General features: G+C 36.8%; 1 protein-coding gene across 1 annotated transcript in view; it reads right to left on the reverse strand.

The window, feature by feature from the left end:
• LOC126476194 (CAD protein) overlaps positions 1–14,856 on the reverse strand; it is a 554,755-nt gene that overhangs the window by 53,671 nt on the left and 486,228 nt on the right. The window contains exons 22-24 of the mRNA XM_050103525.1: positions 7,893–8,057; positions 4,911–5,072; positions 2,898–3,069 (exon numbers count right to left, since the gene is read on the reverse strand). Coding sequence (XP_049959482.1) covers positions 2,898–3,069; positions 4,911–5,072; positions 7,893–8,057 — 499 coding nt within the window. The remainder of the gene's footprint in view (positions 1–2,897; positions 3,070–4,910; positions 5,073–7,892; positions 8,058–14,856) is intronic.

Raw genomic sequence — 14,856 nt, forward strand, 5'->3', positions numbered from 1 at the left:
GAAGAAATATTGAATTTAATTGATGAAAGGAGAAAATATAAAAATGCAGTAAATGAAGCATGCAAAAAGGAATACAAACGTCTCAAAAATGAGATCGACAGGAAGTGCAAAATGGCTAAGCAGGAATGGCTAGAGGACAAATGTAAGGATGTAGAGGCTTGTCTCACTAGGGGTAAGATAGATACTGCCTACAGGAAAATTAAAGAGACCTTTGGAGATAAGAGAATGACTTGTATGAACATCAAGAGCTCAGAAGGAAACCCAGTTCTAAGCAAAGAAGGGAAGGCAGAAAGGTGGAAGGAGTATATAGAGGGTTTATACAAGGGCGATGTACTTGAGGACAATATTATGGAAATGGAAGAGGATGTAGATGAAGATGAAATGGGAGATAAGATACTGCGTGAAGAGTTTGACAGAGCACTGAAAGACCTGAGTCGAAACAAGGCCCCGGGAGTAGACAACATTCCATTAGAACTATTGATGGCCTTGGGAGAGCCAGTCATGATAAAACTCTACCATCTGGTGAGCAAGATGTATGAGACAGGCGAAATACCCTCAGACTTCAAGAAGAATATAATAATTCCAATCCCAAAGAAAGCAGGTGTTGACAGATGTGAAAATTACCAAACTATCAGTTTAATAAGTCACAGCTGCAAAATACTAACGCGAATTCTTTACAGACGAATGGAAAAACTGGTAGAAGAGGACCTCGGGGAAGATCAGTTTGGATTCCGTAGAAATGTTGGAACACGTGAGGCAATACTAACCTTACGACTTATCTTAGAAGAAAGATTAAGAAAAGGCAAACCTACGTTTCTAGCATTTGTAGACTTAGAGAAAGCTTTTGACAACGTTAACTGGAATACTCTCTTTCAAATTCTGAAGGTGGCAGGGGTAAAATACAGGGAGCGAAAGGCTATTTACAATTTGTACAGAAACCAGATGGCACTTATAAGAGTTGAGGGGCATGAAAGAGAAGCAGCGGTTGGGACAGGAGTGAGACAGGGTTGTAGCCTCTCCCCGATGTTATTCAATCTGTATATTGAGCAAGCAGTAAAGGAAACAAAAGAAAAATTCGGAGTAGGTATTAAAATTCATGGAGAAGAAGTAAAAACTTTGAGGTTCGCCGATGACATTGTAATTCTGTCAGAGACAACAAAGGACTTGGAAGAGCAGTTGAATGGAATGGATAGTGTCTTGAAAGGAGGATATAAGATGAACATCAACAAAAGCAAAACGAGGATAATGGAATGTAGTCAAATTAAATCGGGTGATGCTGAGGGGATTAGATTAGGAAATGAGACACTTAAAGTAGTAAAGGAGTTTTGCTATTTAGGGAGTAAAATAACTGATGATGGTCGAAGTAGAGAGGATATAAAATGTAGACTGGCAATGGCAAGGAAATCGTTTCTGAAGAAGAGAAATTTGTTAACATCGCATATAGATTTAAGTGTCAGGAAGTCGTTTCTGAAAGTATTTGTATGGAGTGTAGCCATGTATGGAAGTGAAACATGGACGATAACTAGTTTGGACAAGAAGAGAATAGAAGCTTTCGAAATGTGGTGCTACAGAAGAATGCTGAAGATAAGGTGGGTAGATCACGTAACTAATGAGGAGGTATTGAATAGGATTGGGGAGAAGAGAAGTTTGTGGCACAACTTGACTAGAAGAAGGGATCGGTTGGTAGGACATGTTTTGAGGCATCAAGGGATCACAAATTTAGCATTGGAAGGCAGCGTGGAGGGTAAAAATCGTAGAGGGAGACCAAGAGATACAAGAGATCAATACACTAAGCAGATTCAGAAGGATGTAGGTTGCAGTAGGTACTGGGAGATGAAGAAGCTTGCACAGGATAGAGTAGCATGGAGAGCTGCATCAAACCAGTCTCAGGACTGAAGACCACAACAACAACAACAACAACAACAACAACAACCCGACAGAATACGTGACACCTCAAAATGTCAAATAACCACCAGGAAAGTCTGAAGAATTACAAATTACATGACCCATTTCAATTGCTTTTTCATTCCTCCTGCTTGTTATATGTTATGCTATTTCTATGCAACGGACTAAAAACAACAGAAGTAGTAAAAGCAACCACTAACTGTATGGTTGAAGCACTGAGTGATTGACCATCACACAAACAAGACTAAAATCATCGCTAATTGTTTAGACAATGTCCTTTCTTTGAATTTATATCTATAAACAAACAGTAAATTAAAGTGATAAAAGTGGTAAAATGAGTGACTTAACCGCTTCCTCAATGTTAAAATTTGTGTGTGTGTGTGTGTGTGTGTGTGTGTGTGTGTGTGTGTGTGTGTGTGTGTGTGTGTGTGTGTTTTGGATGAGCAATGCTAGCACACAGTCTGCTCCTTGAAAATAGCAACCAGGGGACCACCAAGCTTAATGTCACCATCCCATGTATGGACCACTATCAACAGTGTCACATGCCCTCACTTCATGGGACACTGCAGAAGGGCTTAGTATTTAAACTAGGACATTGGCACAAAGTCGGATGACGAGGAACTTTGCACCACTAACTCTCCTCCCCTTGCTGGCCAAACATTGGCTGTGACAATTTCTTCCACCATCATGATTCAAAACAGGTTATGCCTGGGGTGATTGTCTCCACATGAGCATGCATTAGTGACCTCAGCCACAGAGGCAGGCCAGCTAATAATCATAAAACGTACACAGAAGCAGGCCAGCTAATAATTATAAAATGTAGTAATAAAGAGTTCTCTCATTCTGAAATTATCATTACTGATCAGTTACTAGACATTTATGTAACTGTAATATTAACAAACAAAAGAAACTCAATGTAACTAATGTGTAATGTTGTCACTGGAATTTCAAATTGTCTCATTAATCAGTAAGGGTAATAACTGAACGCTAACCATGGTCTGTAGCAAAAACATCAATAATGTCTATGTTATCCCACAGCGCCTGTTGATCTTCTTCAGTACCAAGAACTGGCCTTACACTTCCTTTCCCAGCTCCTAATCTTTCAGCATCTTTCTGTGTCAGGAACAGGTGATGTGGACAAACTTCACATGTAACTGGCAGACCCTGTATGAGTAAACAAAGTAAAACTTTTTATTCACATACTTCACATACCACAAATTACACACACACACACACACACACACACAAACACACACACAAACACACACACAAACACACACGAGAGAGAGAGAGAGAGAGAGAGAGAGAGAGAGAGAGAGAGAGAGAGAGAGAGAGAGAGAGATATATTTGCTTTAGGGGGAAAAAGATCATCTGCCAATTGCCAATTTAAAACTCTCTCTTGCTCAAATATTTTAACTTTGTGAACATTTCTGATGTTATCCATCACATCAGTATATTGAATAACACCACATATAACATCTGAAATCATGCCTTAATCTTCTTACCTTCACACTGTCTATTCCTGACGATCATGAAATGCACAGTGCTAACTATTAACAAGATAATCACTATAATACTGATGTTATGTGAGAACTATTACTAACAAATTATCATGTTCCTGAATTACGTCTACAGAGAAAGGGATTTCAAATTCTCTAATACGATCAAGATGATGGCGCCTCTATGTGAGCAATCTGGTCTTTCACATGATGCCATAAATTAATTAGAATTTTGCACTATCTAACATATCGGGTGATCAAAAAGTCAGTATAAATTTGAAAACTTAATAAACTACGGAATAATGTAGATAGAGAGGTAAAAATTGACACGCATGCTTGGAATGACATGCGGTTTTATTTAAAAAAAAAAAAAAACCATATTGCTAGATGCATGAAAGATCTCTTGCGCGGGTTGTTTGGTGATGATCGTGTGCTCAGCCGCCACTTTCATCATGCTTGGCCTCCCAGGTCCCCAGACCTCAGTCCGTGGGGTTATTGGCTTTGGGGTTACCTGAAGTCGCAAGTGTATCGTGGTCGACCGCCATCCCTAGGGATGCTGAAAGACAACATCCGACGCCAATGCCTCACCATTACTCCGGACATGCTTTACAGTGCTGCTGATAACAGTATTCCTCAACTACAGCTATTGTTAAGGAATGATGGTGGACATATTGAGCATTTCCTGTAAAGAACACCATCTTTGCTTTGTCTTACTTTGTTATGCTAATTGTTGCTATTGTGATCAGATGAAGTGCCATCTGTCGGACATTTTTTGAACTTTTGTCTTTTTTTAGTTCTAATAAAACCCCATGTCATTCCAAGCATGTGTGTCAACTTGTACGTCTCTATCTACATTATTCCGTGATTTATTCAGTTTTCAAATTTATACTGACTCTTTGATCACCCGGTACACTAAAAAAACATAACATTTGGTGTAATAGTTAGGGGTACTGTCATATGAAGACAGCGAAATATCTTTAAACATGGGTGTGTGAACACTGAATTTGTAAGCTGATCAATACTGAATAGAATCCCAATGTGCTGTTGCACCAGAAAAAGAGACTTCATTCAGTGTTTGGGCAGTAGTTACCATACATAACATAGAATGTAGACTCAGACAGACCTTTGTCTGTACGTACTTATCAATCATCCTCTATCATGAAGAATGCTGTGCTAAGGGTACTTATCTACAACGCTAACATGCAGCCAGACAAAATGTTTCCAAAGAAGACTGTAGCATTTGTGCATGCTTCTCTATTAAAATGTGTGAATACAGAGGTAAGTGTGTAACTGTGCACTTGGAACAATCTGAGCCTGAATGTTATACTGCAAACCATGCTAATGGCAATAATGGACTACAAAAAAACTTGATAGAATAACTATGTAGTGCCAAACAGAAGTCATCAACAAACAAATGACATTTATACTTAACTCTCATAATAAACCAACTACTTCCAAATACTCTCTAAATTAATGTAACATTTCTTTTTTCAGCTGACATCTCACCTTCTCTTTAGCAGCTCTTATAATCTCGATCTCTTCCTTCCGAGCAACATGGCAGATATGAATAGGTCTGCTGTGAAGTGTGGCCAATAGTAGTACTGCAGCAGTTGTCTGACTCTCAGCATGCACACACAAAGGAGATGTTTTTGGCCAACTGTCAAAATGCTGCAATCAGGAAAAAGAGTATCAAATGCTGTAATTATATATTTGAACCGCACCAGTTAATTTGTTAAAATCAGTAAAAGCAGGGGAATTTTGGATGAAAAGGCAATGTGAGGAAAGAAAACAATTAGAAAAGCAAGGAAAAAATAAATGAAGTGTACAGAGCTGCAAGCAGTATAAAAACACAAAGACCATGAAATATTAGCAAGTAAGGAATGCTAAACAAGCAGGAAAAGGTGATGACGGAAACTGAAGAGAACAAAAATGGAAGGCTTACACAGATCTAAATGATCCTACAGCTGATCATGAAGGACTAGTCTTAGAGGATGAACAAGAATGTGACAAAAATAACTGAGTGCCAATAACAGACAAATTGGAGGTGGAGAAAATGCTTTAGGATCTTACAGAAAAGGAAGTGATGGGTTGAGAGCAACTACTGTCTGAGGCATTAAAAGCCTTAGGGAATGATGCTATAACAAGAATTACAATCTGATCAATGGAATATATCACACAGGTATCTGGCCTGAAGCTTTTCTTAAGACCAAATGGTTCCCTTACCAATAAGATGCAATGTCAGTCAATGTGAAGATTATAGGATAATTAAAAATACAGGATAATTAAAAATATAGGATAATTAAAAATATAGGAGAATTACTTTTATATGCCACATTACCAAGTATGTGACCAGAGCAGTGCTGAGAACAGAAAGGAAAACAGAGGATAATATGAAAGATGATCTGTTCAGATTTAAGAAAGGAAGAGGGACAGAGCTGCAGTTGGGTGTTTGAGGACGATGACAGAAGAAACATTTTTGTTAAGTCAGTTGAGAAATGTATGTATGTTTTGTTGACTGAGAAAAAGCATTTGACAGATCTGTCTGGTGAATGCTGTTGAAGATTCTTAAAGATACTGTTATAGATTGGAAGGGTAGGAAGTTGATATAGCAACTCTTTGAATAGAAGATGAGACTGAAGGTGTGTGAGACAAGGTTTCTGCATGTCACCAGCACTGCTGAATATATATCCTGCAAAGTTAATTAATAAGGCCTTGGAAAGATCAAAATGACTTTTAGTAGTAGGAGAAAGAATAAAAACCATCAAATACACTGATGATACCACTGTGTTTCAGGCACAGAAAGAGCTATAGGTAATGATGGAGAATATTTTAAGTGTGGGTAAAACGTTTGGAATGGAACTGAACACCAGGCAGACCAAAATGATAAGAATAAGAAAAGAAGGTGACATGATTAATATATCACTAAATGGAATGGCATTACAACAGGTTCAGTCATTCCATTATTTGGGAAGCTCGGTAACATCCAGCAGAAGCAAGAGAGAATCTGCAAGGGAAAGAGAGCTTTCACAATAGTGAAAGGTTTGCCGACAGTGACAAGCATCCCCATTACATTTAGAAAGAGAGTTGCCAAATGTTTTGTGTGGAGTGTGGTGACTTACGGTTCTGAAATGTGGACAGCCAGACAAAGAGAACAAAAATATTTATAAAGTTTTGAAATTTGGCTATGGAGAAAGTGAAATGGATCGAGCGAATGAGAAATGAGGAGTTGCTGAGCAGGGTAGGAGAGGAAAGGAACTTTACTGAGGATGATGCAGAAGAGGAAAACATCTTGTATGGGACATGTATTACATAGTAATTGTCTGCTACAGAGAATCATAGAGTGAAAAGTAGAAGGAAAAAGAGGGAGAGGGAGAGGAAGAAGAAGGTTTGGAATGCTAGCAGATGTGAAGAGAGAAAGAAGTTAGAAGCAAATGAAGGAGGATGCTCTGGACAGAAAGATACAGAGGACTTCCAGTTGATACCTGTCTCAGGACAGATTTGCAGAAAGAGAAGAGAAGAAAGTCAGTGACATGGAAAATCTAGTTATAAAAACTAGATCACTCTGCACAGAGAACATACTGACAAAAGTGGATGAGTACACCCATTCAGACGCCTTTCACAAAAAAAAGACATATCCACTGACAGTAAACGCGATCAAACAATTAGTTAAAATTTCTGTGCATAAGCTGTTTCAAGGTGAGCACACTGTTTGTGAGCCTGACTTCTTGATGTAATCAATATAATCAGAAATCAACCACACTTGTGATTATAAATAGAATTAGATAAATTTATGGACCGCAAATTCAAACTACTTCAGTAAATTAAGAAGTAAAGCAACCACCAATTTTTTGTGTGTTTTCATTTGTACCAATACACATTGTAGGCTTTTGTCCATTAATTAGTGTAATATACATTTACATCTTCAGTTAGCACATTGCTTGTAAATGTGGAAAATTAGAGCAACAATAAGTGGAATAAAACACCAGCTGAAGCATTCATTAAATAATGCTCTAAGTAAAGTTTTAAGTATGTACTATTCCAATTTAAGGAAAGGTGGATGAAAGCTCAAAATGCATACTGGTGTAAACAGACATACATAAAAAGTGGTTGATTGCTGTATTTATAAAGTAGTACAATCCACAGCCACAGAGCTGAACAACCAGAAAAATGGATAAATTTAAATTAATCCTTGTATGTATGTTATTTAGATATTTCCATTTTTAAAGTATTTAGAGGTTAGTATCTAAATATTTCCCACAACACAGTATCTTATTCATTCCCCTCATTCTTTTCAGTGACTACTTAATGTTTATGCACATTTACAGCATGCAACTTAACTATATGACATACTAATGAATGTTACATTTCCAAGTTTCAACAAGTGCAAACTGTATCATGAAAATGATTTCCTGTTGCATGGAACATTAAGAATTATCCTTTAATTTTTAACCTTTTACCCTACCTGTTGCTGATAGGTAGAAAATTTACCTTAATCCAAACACTGAGGTCTTTCAAAGTTAGGGTTGTGTAAGTCTCATTCAGGTACATCTTCAGTCCAGCTGCTAATGGAGCGAGCTCTGGTATGAGGCTATAGTTGTCCGATGAAGCACCAATGAATAATCCATAGTCACAACGAGCTCCTGCACTTGCCAACTATAAGAAAAAAATTTTTGGTGACAAAAAAGTCTATGGTTTGATGTAGCCACCATCTGAAAAGCATGTTTAATTTTCCTTTGGTTTTACAGACTGATGTGAACATCTTGTCACAAATGCTTCTAATCTGGTATACATTTCTCTCAAACCAAATTTATTTCATTATAACAAGCCAGTTTATGAGGTTTTCAGTTGAAATGCTCAAATGATTTCAGTCCTTTAAATGAATGATCATGTATCATACACTACGAAACATCTCTGACCATCAACACATCACTATGGTGACACTGCTAAGTCTACCTCCATTTTCTTACTTAAAGTACATTCACAAGGGAGGTAATTTAAAGCTGTCGTCGACTGAAAGATAGGTATGAACATCATAGTGCTTTATCAGGCATGTTGGGGGTGATATGTCATTGTTTTCTTCTAACATTTGAAATGACTAGTTACAGCTTACCAGATGGTAAGTCTTCCCTGCCCCGTGGTTCTGGGTAACTTTGATAAACTGTTCCCCTTTCCTTAAACCTCTGGAGTCCTTTTCCTTCACCCTCTTCCTTCCCCTTCAACTCTTCTGCCAGAAGAAGCCATTGGCTCTGAAAGCTTGCAAAAGTTCTACATGAAGTTTGGCAATGAACAGCTGATATTATCCCTACTATAAGATCTGTGGAATTATTACATTCTTTTAATTTTATATGAATTTAAGGAAGGGAAGTATGCAAAAAATATGCTGACACTCTATTGTTTTCATCATTATCATCAGCAAATACGTTCAAAGCAACTGTTTCTCAATTACACTCCCCCACCCCCTATTCAAGCCGTCCTATCAGTGTACACATGCAGTGATTTTGTACACTCAGCCTGTTTCTTAGTATTATTCCCATTACGCTCTCTTCTTGTTGTCTGGGTAACATGGCACAGATTGTTAATGCAATGGACAATAATTAAGATTGGGGTCCAAAGTCTTTTTTTTTCCCCTCTCTATTCAAGTTTCAGTTTTCTGTTTTATCCTCTACATGGATGGGTGCAAATAATATTTTAGAAAGGACATGGCAAATTTTCTCCCTGACCCTTTGTGCTTTGTCTGTAATGAGTATGTCGCCAGTGGGACATTACACCACAATTGTCCTTCAGTTGTAACTTGCCTCATACAGAATGTTTTTTTCTAAGGTACATGATATATCATTTACAGATAACTAATCAATAATGTGGGAATTCCATTTGCATTCCTTCAATTAATATCTCTCTTCTGGCCTTGATTACGAAGCTTTCATTATTAGCAAAAAGAAACTGGAAGGACTGATGACCTCACAATTTGGTCCCCTCCCCCAAAACCCACAACCAACCAGAACTGGACTAAATATCAAACTCTATAGAACACAGTAGTCCAACACTCAGGATACAAACAGTACGTGTGTTGTATCAAGAATCTACTTCCTGTGACTTCTATGTCAAATGTAGATTGTCCATTTTATTCCAGAAATGTCTTATCAAATTGCAAGTCAAATTTTTGCTTAGGTTCCAATAATCAGCTGAATGACTTAAGCCGTGGACTACAATATTAGAAACAGAGCAGTTATTTTATATATAGACATCTCTCTAGGTAAATTTGTTTCACATCTTCTTGAGCACATAATTATAATTTTGTTCTGCAAAACTTCATTCATTCTGTACCCTCACCATGCATCTGTTGCTTGGAGCAACAGAACTCTATCAGAATACAAAATTTATCTGGAAAATAACGTCCATTTTATGTAGCATGGGAAGTAATGGCTCAACTGTACAGTCACTATGGCGACTCATAGCAGGTCAGTATGCTTATAATGACAAGAGCAAGAAGATCACACTACTTTTTGTTTCTCTACAGGCACCATTTAAGACAATTGCTGGAATAGAAAAGCCTGCAAAATGCTACATTTTTTATTGAATAGAGTTTATAGTGGCAAAAGAATCTCCAAGCTGTTGACATTTGTCACAAAATTTGTGCTGTACATGGATCAATTGTGATTAGTGAAGGTGCTGTGCATGAACAGAGTTGTTTAAAAGTGGCAGGATGGATGTTTATAACAGAAGAAGAGGCTGTATCTGCAGAAAATTAAATATTAATAAATAAATAAACTGCAAAAAACAGCATTATACAATCCATCTGCAGGACAATTTTCCACAGATTTCTCTAGTGCTTTGCACGGGATCATGACTAAACAGATATGCTAGCAAAATTTGTGTACTTGCTGGGTTCCAAGACCTGTTTCTGATTAATACAAAACTCAGTCGATGACTGCTTCTCTGAACTTTCTTTTTGTCACAAAGAGATTGGAGAAGGATTACTGAACAAAACTGTGACTGGTAACAAGACATACATTTCCTATGTTAATTTGGAGACAAGTCAGTGCTAACTGTTTGGCGTTGTACTGCTTCAATTGACAACGTAAATAATCACACTAAACTGTGAGCAAGAAAGGTTATGATTATAGTTTCTTGGTACAATAATGGACTCATCTTCATACATTTTATGGAATATAGTAGGATAATCAGTCTGGACAGCTACTTTGAGTCATCAATCTTCTGACAGGTTTGATGAAGACCACCACAAATTCCTCTACTGTGCCAACCTCGATCTCAGAGTAGCACTTGCAACCTATGTCGTCCTAATTTCCAACATTCACCACATCTGAAATTCTTCGATTCTGATCTGTCCCAATTTTCCCACAGTCCACCTTTCACTACCATACAGTGCTGTGCTCCAAACTTACATTCTCAAACATTTTTCTTCCTGCAATTCATTCTCAAAAATTTCTTCCTTAAATTAAGGCCTATGTTTGATACTAGTTTAGATTAATTATTCATTCCATAGACCCATAAAAGAGGGAATCATCCTGCATGTGGAACATGTCAGATAAACACATTACAAAAATGTAATTAGAAAAACTTGAGTTTCATTAATTTTAATGATCCTCAGTCAATGAACAGTAAAATTATGTACATGAATTAAATTAGAACGTCTAATATTTACAGGTTTAACACTTACATCTGCTTTCATTAAATCCATCATTCAGACATTTGCTAGTTTCTTGGCTATTACAAACAAGTATTGTCAAAAATTAAAGTATAATAAATTTTCATTAAAATGGTCTACTGCACTTGTTGAGAAACTCATGGATGGAATAGAAGGAGTTGGCCACCAAAAATTCTTTTAAATTATGTTTAAATTGTGCCTTGTCTGAAACTAAACTCTTAACGGTTGCTGTTAACTTATTGAAAATATATGTTGCGGAATACTGGACTCCTTTCTGGGCAAGAGTAAGTGATTTTAAATCTTTATGTATATTGTTCTTATTCCTAGTATTGATACTGTGTACTAAGCAGTTAGTTGGAAAAAGAGATGTATTATTTACAACAAACTTCATTAAGGAATAAATATACTGAGAAGCTGTGGTTAATATGCCCAATTCTTTGAATAGGTTTTGACATGATGTTCTTGGATTTACACTACTCATTACCCTTATTATACTCTTCTGTACTCTAAAAATTTTTTCTCTGTTTGTGGAGTCATCCCAAAATATGATACCATATGACATAATGGAGTGAAAATAAGCAAAATATGCCAGTTTTTTTTTTATATTTACATCTCCTATGTCCGACATCATTCGCATTGCAAACACACTTGTTTAGGCACTTAAGCAGTTCGTTAGTATGTTGCTCCCAACTGTATTTATTATCAAGTTGTAATCCCAAGAATTTTAGACTCTCGACTTCTCCTACTTCCATGTCGTCATATTTTATACACACACCAGAAGGAAATCTCTTGGAAGTTCTGAACTGCATATAGTGGGTCTTTTCAAAGTTTAATGACAGTGAATTTGCTATTAACCACTTATTAATGTCAGTAAAAATTTGATTAGCTGCCCTTTCTAAATTTATATTTGATTTACTATTTATTGCAATGTTTGTATCATCTGCAAATAAGACAAACTTGGCATCTGGTAATGTAACAGATGACAGGTCATTAATATACACAAGGAACAGTAGTGGACCTAGTATGGAACCTTGGGGAACACCACATGTAATTTTTTCCCAGTCAGATGATGTCTGATTGCCTACTGCTGAAGTGTTATGTAATGACACCCTTTCTTTTCTATTAGTAAGATATGAGTGAAACCACTTTGCAGCACTACCAGTGACGCCATAATATTTTAATTTACCTAACAGAATGCTGTGATTCACACAGTCAAATGCCTTTGACAGATCACAGAATATGCCAGTTGCCTCTAATTTGTTGTCCAAAGAATTAAGGACATTTTCGCTCTAAGTGTAAATAGCTTTCTCAATATCAGAACCCTTAAGAAACCCAAAATATGACTTTGACAGTATGTTATTTTCACTAAGGTGCTTAAGTAGATGCTTGAACATAACCTTTTCAAAGACTTTTGAAAAAGGTGGCAAAAGTGAGATCGAACGGTAATTTTACGGCATTTTTTGTCCCCTTTCTTGTGGAGAGGTATAACTTCAGCATATTTAAGCCAGTCCGGGAATGTTCCTGTGACAAGTGATTGATTACACAAATAACTTGAGATATGACTAAGCTTACATGAACACTCTTTTAACTTTGTTGATATGTTATCATAACCACTAGAATGCTTTGATTTCAAGGACTTTATGATAGATTCTATTTCTTTGGGTGAAGTAAGTGTCAATTCCATTTTACTGAGACTGCTTGTGTGCACTGGTCTCAGATATTCCATTGCATTATTTACTGAACCTGACAACCCCATGCTATCAGTAACAGAGACAAAATACTTGTTTAAATGGTTTGCAACACAACATGCATTTGTTACCAGGGTTTCATTTATTTTTAGAGCTATTTGTTCCTCCTCATTTCCGGTCCTATCTGTCTCTGATTTAACTATATCCCACATTGTTTTTATTTTATTGCTGGATGTATTTATCTTATTCTCATAATGTAAGTGTTTAGATTTCTGGATAACCTTCTCCAATATTTTGCAGTAATTTTTGTAATATGCTATAATGCTAGTATCAAAGGCGTCCCTACATATCAGATAGAGTTTTCCTTTTGTCATACATGATATCTTTATCCCTTGTGTCATCCATGGTTTCTTATTAGACTTCTGCTTAATTTGAGTTACCTTCAGGGGAAAACAATTTTCAAATAAGGTGCTAACTTTATTAATGAATGTTTTGTATTTTCCATTTGTGTCTTGGATGCTGTAAACATCCATCCAATTAATTTCTTTGAGCAATCTCCTAAATTTCTCAGTTTTTGACTGTTTTATTGGCCTTCTGTACTCAGTTATGATAGATGTTTTACCCTGACAATTTTCAAACCTTAATGTTAGGTGTTGCATGTCATGGTCAGATAGCCCATTTACTACTGGCTTTGTAATGTAGCTTAGGTAGTTGCCTAGAATTGTCTATAAATATATTATCAATGGCAGTCTTAGAACATTTGTATACCCTAGTTGGGAAATTTACAGTAGAAATTAAATTGAATGACAATGTAACTGATTTCAGTAACTGTTCACTGACAGTGTTTTTCAGGACATCTATATTAAAATCACCAGAAACCACTAGCTCTTTGTTTTTTAATTTTAGATGAGATAATAAATCTTCAAGACCGTTTATAAACAGGTTGAAATTTCCTGAAGGTGCTCTGTATATGGCTACTATTATGAAGAACCTATTATGAAATTCTATCTCTGTTGCACATGCTTCTAAGTGCTGCTCTAAGCAAAATTTATTAATGTCAATATTCTTAAATTTTCCATCTTTTGTCTACAGAAGTAGGAGGCTAACTTAAATTCTGTAAGGTTTAACATATCTATACCAGAGGTCACATGATGTTCAGAGAGGCAGATTATATCAACTGGGTTTGATGACTAATTCATCAATGCACATAAGTAGTTCATTAATTTTACTTCTAAGCCCTCGAATATTTCGATGCACTAAAGACAGTTGGCATTTCACATTTACTGAGATGAAATCAGGTGGAAATAAAATTTCTGCTGATTGCTGTAAATTTTTAACCAACAGCTGTGTTCATTGATCCAATGTGCCAGGATTATGCTGTTTGATTTCTGTATCAAACTGAAGGTTTGTCTCCATCTTTACTTCTCTCAGAACTTGACTTCATTCTGTCCTACCTATCCTAAAAAAAGGTGCTGCTCCAACACCTATGGCCACTGGTATATTACCACTCATGGCAGTGCTTACCCCCTTACATTTCCTGTTATTAGCCCAGCCAGTTTACCCTTCCCTTTCCTGCTGAGGTGTAGGCCATGTCTAGTATACTCCCACCTACTGAGAGAATCAACAGGAACCAAACCAATACGTGACCCCGCACCCGACCCAAGCAGCCGTTCCAACTCCAAATTAACTCTCCTGACAGAAGAGTTTAAATGAGGTCAGTCATCGCGTCTCACAACAGACACAAACTCAACACTGGTATGTCTCATTGCTGATGCAATCTTTGCCAGGTCACACTCTATATTGTACCCCAGAATAACCACGGTGTCTTCCTTGGTAAAATCTTTACTGAATGAACCTAAATCCTCTGTCACCTGACCCAGACAGCACTTTGTTTAAAAAAAATTGTGGACTGGTATTCTGATCCTAACAGGTCCTGCAAAAGTTGGCCTACACCTCTGGCATGTGAACTACCTCACAACAAAACTTACTTTCTCTTTGCTGAATTCCCTACATTCTTATTCAATTTTCTACTGAAAGTTTGTTGTGCCCTCTCTACACCTACCTCTGTCTGAGACTCATCAGCTTCTAACTGAAGTAA

The sequence above is a fragment of the Schistocerca serialis genome, chromosome 1 (genome assembly GCF_023864345.2).
Source record: "Schistocerca serialis cubense isolate TAMUIC-IGC-003099 chromosome 1, iqSchSeri2.2, whole genome shotgun sequence".
Classification (NCBI taxonomy): Eukaryota; Metazoa; Arthropoda; class Insecta; order Orthoptera; family Acrididae; genus Schistocerca; species Schistocerca serialis.